The sequence below is a fragment of the Miniopterus schreibersii genome, assembly GCF_964146895.1.
Source record: "Miniopterus schreibersii genome assembly, chromosome: 20".
NCBI classification, from domain to species: domain Eukaryota; kingdom Metazoa; phylum Chordata; class Mammalia; order Chiroptera; family Miniopteridae; genus Miniopterus; species Miniopterus schreibersii.
The window spans coordinates 26,496,320-26,509,066 of NC_138122.1; the positions used below are offsets into that span (position 1 = coordinate 26,496,320).

Sequence of the window (12,747 nt, forward strand, 5' to 3'; positions counted from 1 at the left end):
CCCCTTCTCAGAGCCACCTTCCCTGAACACGGGCCGTAACCTGTCCCTCCGATTATTAACGGAGTTTCATTTCCTCCACTGAACTCACAGCATTTGCCTCCTGGTGGGGTGACCCCCTGATGGGACTGGGCTCCCCGGAGCCTGGCAGGCTGGGGCACGGGGGGCCTGGAGGAGCCTGGGCTGGTGCTCTGTCCACACTCAGCCCTGCCCTCGCCCTCGGGTCCTGTCCCTAGACGTCCCCTCTCCCCGACTCCTGCCCTCCAGCACCCTGCAGGAAGCTGGACTTTCCGCGTCCCGGTGGCGGGCTGGACGCCTGGGTGCTGTGGGGGTGCTGGCGGGCGGGTGGGAGCTGGGTGCGGGGCCTCCCTGCCGGCCATCTGAGCACCCAGGAAGCCAGTGCCCTTCTCCCTGGGAGGAAGGAGGGGGGGAGGGAGACAGGGGGACCCTCCTCAGTGAGCAAGAACCTGCTTGGGAGAAACGGGGAGAACAGGAGGATGCTGGAGGGGGCCAGGAAATGCTCCCAGTGCCCCCTCCCCTCCCCAGGCCCCTTTCCACCCCAAGGCCCAGACACAGCGCCCTGGGCCGGCGCCCGCGACCGTCAACAAAGGGCCGGGCACCGGCCGGACGGGGGAGCGCGGGGGCCGCGCGTCCCCAAAGCGCCTGCTGCCCAAAGCGGCTTGAGAGCGACGCAGAAAACCGGGGCGGCCCCGCCAGACCCGCTTAGGGCCCCTCCTGCCGCGGGGGGGCTGGGCCCCTCGCGCCACCCCTGGGAGCCGCCTCGGGCCTTCTCCCGGCGGGCGGGGCGCGCGGGGAGCCGGGCGCGCGGGGAGGGGCGCGCGGGGAGCCGGGCGCGCGGGGAGGGGCGCGCGGGGAGGGGCGCGCGGGGAGCGGGCGGCGCGGGGAGGGGCGCGCGGGGAGCGGGCGGCGCGGGGAGGGGCGCGCGGGGAGCCGGGCGCGCGGGGCGGGGCGCGCGGGGCGGCGCCTAGAAAAGGCGGCGCGGGCGGGAAGGTGCGGAGCGGCCGGCGGCGCGGGCTCGGCAGGCCCGGGGGCAGCGCGCAGCCTCCGGGGAGCGCGGGGCGCGGGGCGCGGGCCGGAGCGCGGCGGAGGAGCCCCCGGAGGAGCGGGGGGCCCGCGCCCCGCGCCCCCAGACATGGTGGGCCACCTGCATCTGCAGGGCATGGAGGACGGCCCGCGGGAGCAGAGCCGGGAGGGCCTGCTGGACAGCCCCGACTCCGGGCTGCCCCCCAGCCCCAGCCCCAGCCCGCCCTTCTACTCCCTGGAGCCCGGCGCCCTGGACGCGCGCGCGGGGGGCGCCGGCGCCGCCTCGGAGCCCCCGGGACCCGGCGGCGAGGCCCGAGCGGTAAGCGCCCTGGCGCGGGCCCGGCGGGGCGGGGGCCGTGCGCTCGGGCTCCCCGGCGGGCACCTGGTCCGCACCCCGCGCGTGCGGGCGGGAGGGGGGCCAGGGCCGGGCGCGCCCCCAGGTGGGGGCCAGGGCGCGTGGGGGGCCTGCAGCCGTGGGCAGTGAGGGGTCAGCGGCGAGGCTCTGTCCCACGTGCCCCGGCGGCGCTGCCGCTGACCCGGTGCCCCTGTGCTGGCCCCGCGGGCGTTTTATTTTTATTGCTCCAGCGGCCGGGCAGCGTGGAGCCGAGGCCGGGCCTGGGGCCGGAGCCGGGTCGGGAGGCTCAGGAGTCTGTCTCTTGCCCGACTTAGCGGGGCCTTCGGGTGGGCACCCGGCTGGGCGGCCGGACGGGCACTGGGTGCTCCCCGCAGACGAGCAGGTCCGCCCGGGTGTGGGATCCAGTCCCTCCCGCCCGAGGAAATGACAAGTAGGGACCCGGAGGAAAAGTAGGGACCCGGAGGCCACCAGCCCCGGCGGCACTTTCCCCTCCTGCCGGCCCTGCCGCTGAGCTGCTTTTCTCCAGGGGTGTGTGTCTGTCTGTGTGTCTGTGTCTGTGTGTCTGTGTGTCTGTGTCTGTGTGTCTGTGTCTGTGTGTCTGTGTGTGTGTGTCTGTGTGTGTCTGTGTGTCTGTGTGTCTGTGTGTCTGTGTCTGTGTCTGTGTGTCTGTGTCTGTGTGTGTCTGTGTGTCTGTGTGTCTGTGTGTGTGTGTCTGTGTCTGTGTGTGTGTCTGTCTGTGTGTCTGTCTGTGTGTCTGTGTGTGTCTGTGTGTGTGTGTCTGTGTGTCTGTGTCTGTGTGTCTGTGTGTGTGTCTGTGTGTCTGTGTGTCTGTGTGTCTGTGTGTCTGTGTGTGTGTGTGTCTGTGTCTGTGTCTGTGTGTCTGTGTGTGTCTGTGTGTCTGTGTGTGTGTGTGTCTGTGTGTCTGTGTGTCTGTGTGTCTGTGTGTCTGTGTGTGTGTGTGTCTGTGTCTGTGTCTGTGTGTCTGTGTGTGTCTGTGTGTCTGTGTGTGTGTGTGTCTGTGTGTCTGTGTGTCTGTGTCTGTGTCTGTGTCTGTGTCTGTGTGTCTGTGTGTCTGTGTGTCTGTGTGTGTGTGTGTCTGTGTCTGTGTCTGTGTGTCTGTGTGTGTGTGTGTCTGTGTCTGTGTCTGTGTGTGTCTGTGTGTCTGTGTGTCTGTGTGTCTGTGTCTGTGTCTGTGTCTGTGTGTCTGTGTGTCTGTGTGTGTCTGTGTCTGTGTGTCCGTGTGTCTGTGTGTGTGTGTGTGTCTGTCTGTGTGTCTGTCTGTGTGTCTGTGTGTGTCTGTGTGTCTGTGTGTCTGTGTGTCTGTGTGTCTGTGTGTGTGTGTGTCTGTGTCTGTGTCTGTGTGTCTGTGTGTGTCTGTGTGTCTGTGTGTCTGTGTCTGTGTGTCTGTGTCTGTGTCTGTGTGTCTGTGTGTCTGTGTGTGTGTCTGTGTGTCTGTGTCTGTGTGTGTCTGTGTGTCTGTGTGTCTGTGTCTGTGTGTCTGTGTGTGTGTGTGTCTGTGTCTGTGTCTGTGTGTCTGTGTGTGTCTGTGTGTCTGTGTGTCTGTGTCTGTGTGTCTGTGTCTGTGTCTGTGTGTCTGTGTGTGTGTCTGTGTGTCTGTGTCTGTGTGTGTCTGTGTGTCTGTGTGTCTGTGTGTCTGTGTGTCTGTGTCTGTGTCTGTGTGTCTGTGTGTCTGTGTGTGTCTGTGTCTGTGTGTCCGTGTGTCTGTGTGTGTGTCTGTGCGCAGGACTCCAGCCCCAGGCACTTTCCCCGGGGCCTGGGCACGTGGCCTGGGACCTCGGGGCAGTGAATGCTTTCCCCAGCCGAAATCCAAGGGGACAGCCCCCTTCCCTCCAGATAATGACATGATTGTCGTTTGTGCGGCCGTTTCTCCTGAGTCCAGTGGGTCCCAAACTTGACCTGGCATCAGAGCACCTCAGATCCTTACGAAATGCCCTGCCCGCCTCCCGCCGCCAGACGGTCTCATTTAAGGGGGACACGTTGCACCCTGGGTGTCAGGATTTTTAAAACCTTCCCAGTAGCCTGAGCCGGTCTTGCTCAGTGGTTAGAGCATCGGCCTGCGGACTTGAAGGGTCCCGGGTTCGATTCCGGTCAGAGGTATGAGCCTCGGCTGCAGGGTTGATCCCCAGCCCGGTCGAGGTGCATGCGGGAGGCGGCCCATCGGTGTGTCTCTCGCATCGATGTTTTTCTCTCTCCCTCTCTCCCTCCCGCTCTCTGAAAAGCAATGGGAAAAAATATCCTCGGCAAGGATTAAAAAAGCAATTTTCAGCGTGCGGCGAAGGTTGGGCCCCGCTGTCTGAGACCCAGACCGCGCGGGGAGCCTGAATGTTGGTCTCTCCGCGGGGCCGGGCGCGCGGGGTGCTGAGGAATCCAGGGCTGAGGGGCGAGGGCGGCTGCTGCCGGCGAGCCCGATGCCACTGCGTCCCGTGAGTCTCAGACTTGGCACCGTTGCGCGGAGGGCACCTTGGAACAAATCCCGGTGGCGTCTCGCACGGCGGGGCTCAGAGAAAGGGGACAGGGGACCAGTGTTCCCCTTATTGTTTCCGTGACCCAGAATCCTCCGGAAAGCGCGTTCTCTGGCTGCTTTTTCCTGTGCCGCCGGGCCAGCCGGCGTGCCCGCCTTGCTTGTCTTGGCTGGCGTAGTTGAACATGTTTTATTTTCTTTCCCTTCCTCGCTGCCTAGACGCCAGGGACGGGACCCGCCGTCCCGATCTCTTAGTGTGGCTCCGAGGCGCACCGGGCCGGTTTCTGCGCTGTAGCGACGCTGCTCGGCGGCCTTTCCTCCAGCCGGGCGCGTCCTCAGCCCCTTGGGCGCATCAGCTCATTCCCACCCAGTTCCAGCCGAGGAGTCGCTTTTATCCCTCCCGTTTCCCGGAGGGGCAGCTGAGGCACAGAGGCCACTGGCCTAAGGGCTCCCAGCCGGCAGGTGGCCGCGCTGGGACAGACCCGGGAATGCGGCTCCCGGCTGTGGGGACCCACAGAGACCCCGTCCCAGGCGCAGATACAGGCGCCTCAGGAGGGGCAGATCCTGTCCTGTGTCTGAGAGCTGTGGTCTCAGATGCCCCAGCAGAGGCCAGTGGCCCCAGGCCGGGCTTCCCCCGGCCCTGCCCTAGCCCCTGGGTCAGACGACGTGGTCGGGGTCTCGGCCTGCTCTGCACAGTGGCTGCTTTTGTCCTGACATCAGGGCCCAGCACCGCCGCCCAGGGGGTTGAACTGCAGGCTGTCTGTCCCCAACCCCTAGCTGGTGGCTGGGTCCTCACCAGCTTGTCACCCGATTTATTATGCTGGACGTGCATGTTAAAGAAATGCTCCTGTGCACGTTAAATCGCTCATGCTTTACTTCAGCAGAGGGGTCCCATCCCCCCACTTTGTTTCCACGGGCTGGGCTCACCTCCTGGATGGTACCCACTCGAGGCAGACAGGGCCGTGGCTGCTTCGGGATCTCGCCCCACTCAAGACATACAAAGCACTAGCCCCGGGCAGGGTGGGAATGAACTGGCCCAACCGCCGCGACTGTGGGCTTCTTTTCTTGCTCACTCTTTGGATAGTAATGTTCCTGGTGATTCCCGAACCCGTGGAGACCAGGAAATCGGACGTTCATCCCAGCAGCACTTACTGAGCACCCACTATGCGGCACCCACTGTGCGCCAGGCACTGTTTTGGACCATGGGCGACGCAGCAGGGAACAGGATGTTTAAGGTCCCTGCCCTCATGGCACACATTTGCGTGGGACATGGTGCCAGGTGATTGAAACGTGCCCTTAAGACAGAAAGCTGGGGTCAGGGGAGCTCCTTTAGATGGGGGGGAGGGGTGTCAGGGAAGTGACGTTTAATAGAAGCCAGAAAAAAAACGGGGTAGACTTAATGGTTATATGGCTGAAGTGTGTGGGAGTCTAAGAGAATGGCAAGTGCAAAGGTCCTGGGGCAGGAACCAGAGGGGCATGTTCGAGGGGTAGCAAGGAGGCCACCAGAGGCTGCAGCAGGAACTCGTAGGCCAAACCGAGGCCAGAGAGTAAAATTCCATTTGGTCTTTTAAAAGTGTACTTGAGACTGTTTTATTTTTATTTTTTAAAAGGTATTATGAGCTCCCACACTCCCCAAATTAGAAACCCGAGTCGGAGATTTGACTGAGAGATGCCCGTGAGGGCTTGTCTCCCGCGGGTGGGGCCTGGCTCTCCAGCAGGACACCCGAGGGCCAGGGCTGCCAGCCGGGCCAAGAGGGGTTTGCCCGTCAGCTGCATTCCTCCCGCGAATATTTAAGCCGGGCGCGGCCGGGCCTGCAGCCCGAACAAGGCGCAGGCTGTCTGTGCCCCTCGGGCTCCGGGACCGCAGCGCCTCCCTCCTCCCTGCCCTGCTTGGCCTCGCTGTGGGGGGCTGAGGGCATCGTGGGGAGGGGGGTCTGTCCTGTGCATCCCGGCTCCCCAGTTAACAGGGCAGTTGAGGGAACTAGCCCTGCCCCATCTCTGCCCCAGGGAGACCACAGCCGGCATTTGGAGTCTCCAGCTGAGTTCTTGGGGGGCCTGTGGGAGGGACCGGCCACCACCGGAGTGGGCGACATGCAGAGGGATCTCGGGGCTGTGGAGTGGTGGCCGGAGGGGCTGCTGTCCTCCCTGCCCAACCTGCCAGGTGTGTTTTCAGGTCGAGTGGATTTCTGAGGGTGCACTTGAGAATGTCCCCAAGGATGAGGTGCTGGTTCCCTGGACCCCGATTCTGAGGGAAACCCTGTGGGTGCATCTAGGTAGCACCGGTGGGGCGAGGGGAGTGCCTTTGAAAATTTCCCAGGGTGCCAGCTCTTGGAGATGACGCCTGGTCACAGCCACCTACCTCTTAGGTCGCCCTCCCCTCCCCCACCCTGGCTTTTCTCATGTCTCTGTTTCTGGTCTGTGATGGTGAAACCAAAGACGAGGGAGGAGAGGGAAGCGAGTTAGGGTTTAGGGAGTAGTGCCCAGGATTGGGAAGGAAGGAAGGCTGGACGGACAGACGGACAGGCTGAGGAGAAGGGGGCAGGCCCACGTCCCTCTTACAGGCTTCGGGGTGTGTCCCTGGCCAGGGAAGGGTCTGAGCACCCAGGTGGGGGAGAGCCAGGTGCCCGAGGCCGAGGCAGGAGGGGCCCTTGTGCAGAAAAGGGAGCTGTGGGGGGGGGCAGAACCCTGACGCCTCCCCTCAGCCCCATCTGCTTAGTCCTGGACGGGCTGGTGGGAATTCAGCGAAGGCCCTGACAGCCCCGCGCCTGTGGCAGGCTCACCCGAGAACTGCAGCTCTGCCTGTCGCTGTCGTGTGAAAAGAAGGCAGACAGGCCTGCACCCTTCCAGGTGCTCTGGAGACAGGGAGGGAGCAGGAGTTCCCTGGGCCACGCGTGGCTGTGGCCGTGTCTCGTGCTGTGGCAGTGGTGGGCTCTGTGTCATCCAGGTTGGGCACAGACACTGCTGTGCTGTCCCTGCTTGCCAGGCCGGGACCCCTGGCTGGGCCGGGCCGTCTCCACGGGGCACGGATCTCTCCCCGAGAGCGGTTATCTCTCCCTGTGCCCTGTGGGCCGGGCTGGCACAGCAGCCAGGAAGGGGGCAGCCAGAGCACCTGTGTGTATTTTAACTTCCAGCCTCCGAGTATTTATCCTCGGGAAGGCGCATGAATCATGGGGCGAGGCAGGTGGGGCCTGGTGGCCGCCTGCCCTGCAGATTCCACCCCCTCCCCCTGCCGCAGGCTACACCCTGCTCTCCTGCCCACTGGAAGGAGCTGGAGGCTCTGGACCACCCCAGGGCAGGGAGGGTGGTGCCGGGAGACTGGGGAGCCCGCCTTCAGCTTGTCTTCGCCTGCCCCTGAGTTCCAGGGCTGCGAGGGGCCCTGAGCCCCTCCGACACTGGCTGGTCTGCACCTCAGGTGTCCCTGATGGGCTCCCAGGCCCCTGTGTAGGCCTCACAGATGGCACAGCCTCATTTTACAGATGAGCAAACTGAGGCCCAGTGAGCAGGAGGCCAAGGGGCCCTCTGTGGGGTCTCATTAGTGGGCAGCAAGAACCAGGCCTGGCCCCGGCCAGTAGCTCAGTTGGTTAGTGTCACCCCGATATGCCTTCTGAGGGCTTGCTTCCCTCCAGGGGGCCTCTGAGCAGTCAAGCAGCCGCAGCAGGTCCCCTGGGTGCCCGAGCCCACTCAGTGTGCCCCTCCCCTGTGCGTGCCCCCTCCCTAAGCCTCCCCCAGCCTCCCCCACCCCGGCGGCTCCCGTCCCAATGTGCCCTGGTCTCTGAGGAGCATCTAGTTCCAGTGTGGTTGGAAGGCGGCCCTCCCAGGCCCACGGCGTGCCTTCTTGGCTGTGACCGGAGCTTTCTGTGCCCACTCTCCCGCCGGCTGGATGCCACGGACCACACTGCCATCTCACTGTTACAGTGGCTCCGTGGCCAGAAAGACTGCTCTGGGCTCCGGACGCCGCGGCTGCCGTGGCTTCCCCAGCCTGGGGCCCGCGGGGGCGTTCTGGGCCTTGGCGACTTCCGGAGCTGTCTCGCCACCAGGCCCGCTGGATGCCAGCCTGCGTCTGGGCCTCACGCCTCCTGTATCTCGAGTGGTGCTTCCAGCTCGGGCGGCCTGGGGCTGTTTTTCCACTGGGGCCCTTTGGAAATGGTGCCCAGGCTCCGGCTCCCCGGGCAGCCCGTGAAGTGAGCCTTGTGTCCTGCTCTGGCCGCTGCCCGGGGGCCAGATCTGCCCCAATGCGGCTGCTGTCACGTTGGCCCAAAGGTCTGCTCGGGCTGCGGCCGAGGTTGGGCCGTTTCTTTAGCCCGGGTGGACCCAGGAGGTGGCACCAAGGCTTCACCTCTCCAAGGACTTCCTGCTCGGGAACTTGGGATTGTTCTTTGTTGGTGGGCAGCGGGCGGTTAAACCAGCACAGGTAGCCTGGTGCATCCCGCCCACAGGGACCAGCACACAGTAGGTGCTCAGCAAACACCTGCATATGTTTGGGAAACATCTTTTTGGAGAGTGTTTCTATAAACATCGCGTCATGGAGTTCTGCAGCCAGGGTCGCGTGGATGGCACCAGGGAGCCACGGAAGGTTCCAGAAGCATCTGAAGCTGGGCGCTTCCTTTTGTTTTGTTTTCTGAATTTGGTCTCCTGAAATCATGGGTGTTCACTTCGGGAAGATGAGAGCGGCGAGGTTTCAAGGTTCGGGGTGTGGGTTGTACCCCTAGACCTTCACAGAAAGGACGACTCGTGATACAAGCAGCTTTTCCCCGCCCTGACTCTGCGCCAGGCCGTCCAGGCACCACATGCTCGCTCAGTCCTCGGCACGGCCTGTGAGGCGGGTGCCCTGTTGTCCCCTGAAGAGCCCGGGAGGCTGTGGCCCAGAGCAGGGGCTGCCCGTGATGGGAAGGCCTGGGGAGTGGCGTCTAAGGCTGGTGACACAGCTGCCACTTTGCATGATGCACCTGAAGGAAGGGGGGCTCTAGGGGACCCTCACACTGGCCCGGAGGTGACACAGGTCCCGGGCAGAACTCGTCTCGTCCCTGCACCCCCCAGAGGGACCGGGACTGGGGGTGCCCGCCGCTTGTGTGGAAGGCGGAGAGCTGGTGACGAGCGGGTCGTTATTAATGAGCCCACAGTGGCTGTGCTGGACGTGAAACAGGAGGAAGAGCAGAGGCCCCGGCTCACCACTCGCTTGTAGCCGGGTCAGATCTGTCCTGACTGTAGGAACGGGGTGGACAGTACCGGACGGTGTCACCGCAGAGCCCCGAGGAGGCTGCCGGGAGCCTCCTTAGGCCTCGGGGGAGAGGTCCTGTCCCAGTCAGATTTCTGCTTCGAATCGCCCGGTTTTTCTGGGCTGGCCCTTGGGTTTGGTGACAGGCAGGATGGTCATGGGGGGATTTTCCTGGACAGTGGGGAGAGGGGCCCGAGGGCATTGAAACTGCGGGCAGCGCTGGCTCGCGTGGGGCTGGGCTGCAGGCGGCAGGCCTGGGGCTGTGCAATTGCCGCGGGGCCCACGGGCGGGGGCTGGGGCTGGGGCTGGCGGGTGCGGGTGTCCCGCCTGCGCCTGGGGGAGCGGGGCTCAGAGCTCCAAAGGGCTGTAACCGGGCGTCTGTCTCCCCGCAGCCCCCGCCCCTCCCGGAGAACCCCCCGGCGCTGGAGATGCGGCCCCGGCTGCTGCCCGTGTTCTTCGGTGAGGGCATCGAGGTGAACCCCGAACCCACACACGAGATCCGGTGAGAGGGGCTGCGGGCGGGGCCGGGGCGCCCCTGACCCTGGGGGGGCTGAGCGGGAGGCCAGGCCGCGGCTCCGCAGGGCCCCCTGTACCCCTCTGGGTGCTCGGTGTAAGGAACCCCACGGGCTCCTGGGGGCCCCTTTCCCACTGGGACGCCCTGTGAATGCGCCACGCGCCCTGGGAGCCCAGTTTCGCCGACCGCCCCGAGTGTCCATTTGGGGCACGTGTGCTTCGCGGTCCGGGGTCCAGCGGGGGCCACGCGCTGCCTTTAGCGGTCAGGTCCCTGCGCCCGCCGTTGACCTTTGGGCCCTGACCTTCGGGCGGAGCGGGACCGTGCGGGGGCCCTGCCTCCCCCCGCGCGCACTCACGCGCCCCCCGCCCCAGGTGCAACTCCGAGGTCACCTACGCCTCCGAGAAGCATTTCCGGGACAACGTCTACTACGCGCACGTGCCCACGGTCACCGCCTACAGCGAGACCATCGTGGCCGCGCCCAACTGCACGTGGCGCAACTACCGCAGCCAGCTGACCCTGGAGCCGCGGCCGCGCGCGCTGCGCTTCGGCTGCACCACCATCATCTTCCCCAAGCGCGCGCGCAGCTCCTTCCGCACCACCCTGCACTGCAGCCTGGGCCGCGCGCGCCGCCGCTTCACCGCCAGCGTCCAGCTGCAGCCCGGCCCGCGCCCCGCGCCCCCCGCGCCCTGACGCCGCGCGGGAGCCCGCGCAGGGAGCGCGGCGGGAGGCCCGGCCCGGCCCCCGCCGTCTGACGCGGCGGACTCGGCGCAGACGCATCACCCCCCGGAGCGCGCGGCGGGGGCGCGGGCAGGGGGCCTGCGGGGGTGCCGGCCACCCCGGGGCGGGGCGAGGAGGAGCCCCCGCGGCAGCTCCGCGGACCCCCGGCCACCCCGTCTGCCCAGGGCTGGTGGCCTGGACGGAAGAGGGGTGCCGCCCGGACACCCGCTGCCCCCAGAAAGGGGTGTTTCCGAAGCGGGGCTCTCAGACGGGCGCGCAGCTTGGCCCGCAGAGGCCGAAGCCGCGGCGGGGCGACCCCCGGTGGACGTCGAGCCGGGCGGTTGGGCACGGACCGGACGCTGGTGCCGGGGCTGGTGGTGGCTGTATGTTTGGGGGGGAGGGAAGGGCGGGGTGCAGCCTGGAAAAGACCTTGTGCGGGCCTGAGCCGCTCTGGTGCCCCGCGCCCTGGGCGGGAAGATTTGGGGCACAGCGCTCCCGGTGGAGGCCCCGAGCTGCGTGCGGGGAGCCTCGCCCGCAGGGCGCCCCCGCCGGCCTCTCCACGCGACGCCCCGAGAACCGGGAGTCGCCGGCCTCGGAGCCCCCGCGCCGGGTGCCCGCGGGGAGGCGCTGAAGGTCGCGGAAAGGCCGCCGCCACCTGCCTGAGGCCGGGGCCCAGCTGCTGGCTCAAAGAGAGAGCGCGGGGGGCTGCAGTGACCACGCCGCGGGGTCCCCCTCAAATGTGTGACGTCAGGAGAGGAGACAGACCGGGACGCCAGGGCTGGGGCGCAGGGCTCGGCGCTGCCCTGGAGATGCCCAGGAGCCCCGCGGTGTCTGCGGGAGCCCCCCAGGCCTGAATGGACCCGGTGCGCGGGGCGGCCCCACCTCCCCCGCCCCCACCACGGGCAGTGGCCGGGCTCTAGCGCCTCCTGCTGGCGAGCTGGGGCACTTGGCGCTCCAGTCCCGAGAGGAAAAGGGATACATTTTTAAGTATCTGCGCGGACTGTGCGTGTTCCCTCCAGAGATGCTTTCCAATGATCAGAGATAACTTAAGAATCGATTCTCTTAATAAAATGTGCAAATGCAAAGAGGCTCCCTCTTCTGTGAGACCCTCGCATCCCTTGGGGGTGGGCGAGGGTAAGATTGGTCTTCGCAGGCCCTGGTCCGTCTCCTCCGCTCATGAGTTAACAAATGCAGAGGCCCAGGCCCCACCCGGACTCAGGTCGGGGGGGATCCCAGGAGAGCCCTGGGAATCTGCTTGGAGGGGCCTCTGGATTGTGAGTGCAGCCGGGGAGACGGCCCCTGTGGGACAGTGTCCTCCATGAGTCAGGCAAGTGGGGGGGGGGGGGGGGGCGTCTTTGGACATAGAGGTTTTTTGCAGGGGACAGATCCTTCCGGCGAGGAGGTGGGTCACAGCAGGGCCATGGCAGGGTCTGCGTGGCCGCCTGCCACCTGAACCTTCGCCTGGCAGTGGCCCAGACATGGTTGGGCATCCTGTGGTCTCCTTTGAGCCCTCCCTGCTGTCTCCATCACACGGAGGCGTAAGCGAGGCACAGAGAGGTTAAGGAGCTAAGCCCCCCGCTGGGGAGGGGCCCGGTGACTACAAAAAAGCCAGGTGGCTTTACTTAGCCTCTGCAGAATGGGCCCTCGGCCTGGCCTCCCGGGCTGGGATGACAGGACTCATGCTCGTGAAGCCTCAGGTGCAGCGGAACCGGCCAGACCCTTCCCGGACCCTTCCCAGGGGCAGGGCCAGGTGCCCCCTCTCTCCCAGGGCCTCTGGCCCCAAACACCCAGCTCCACCCCCTCGTTCAGCCTCGACTGTCACCCCTCCCTATCTCTGGGTTCACCCTCACCAGCCTCAAGTCAAACTCAGCAGTCTCCCCACCCCCACCCAAAACAGGTGCCCCCACCCCCTGGCCTCGACCAGTCCCACCTCCAGGATTGACAAGAGCAGACGAGAGGTACTGTCTGCGGACAGCCTGGCCCGGCGGTCAGCGTTTCACCCGGTTACTCTCCACCATGACCCTGGGAGGTAGCGGGTGAGAAATTCTAACGAGGACGTGGGACCTGGCCAATCGCCAGTGCTGCAGAAGGATAGCCAGTCACCTGGCCCAGAGCTACACCCTGGTGGCTTCCTTTGAGGGCCCTCCTTAGCTTTCTCAAGGACAGAAGAGCCAGGGGCCCTCCCACCAGCTGCCAGAGGTTTACTCCCAGATTACGCAAATAAGACCCGGTTGCCCACCACCTGCTTTTCCTCCCCACCTGACCCTTGTCTCTGTTCTCTGCCTCCCCTCCTCCCCCACAGATGAGTGGGCCCTGTCTACACAGGGCTTCCCAGTGCTCCTCACATATCCTTGGACCCATTTTACAGATGGGAAAACTGTCTCCCAGGCCTGTTTCTCCATCACAATCCATCCAGGGCCCTT

General features: G+C 65.5%; 1 protein-coding gene across 1 annotated transcript; it reads left to right on the forward strand.

The window, feature by feature from the left end:
* Positions 1-1,045: 1,045 nt before the first annotated feature.
* Positions 1,046-10,326, forward strand: RFLNA (refilin A). Its single transcript, XM_081122722.1, has 3 exons — positions 1,046-1,360; positions 9,486-9,595; positions 9,979-10,326. Exons 1-3 carry the CDS (start codon positions 1,151-1,153, stop codon positions 10,295-10,297), a joined length of 639 nt encoding a protein of 212 aa, XP_080978848.1. The 5' UTR covers positions 1,046-1,150; the 3' UTR covers positions 10,298-10,326.
* The last annotated feature ends 2,421 nt before the right edge of the window (positions 10,327-12,747 follow it).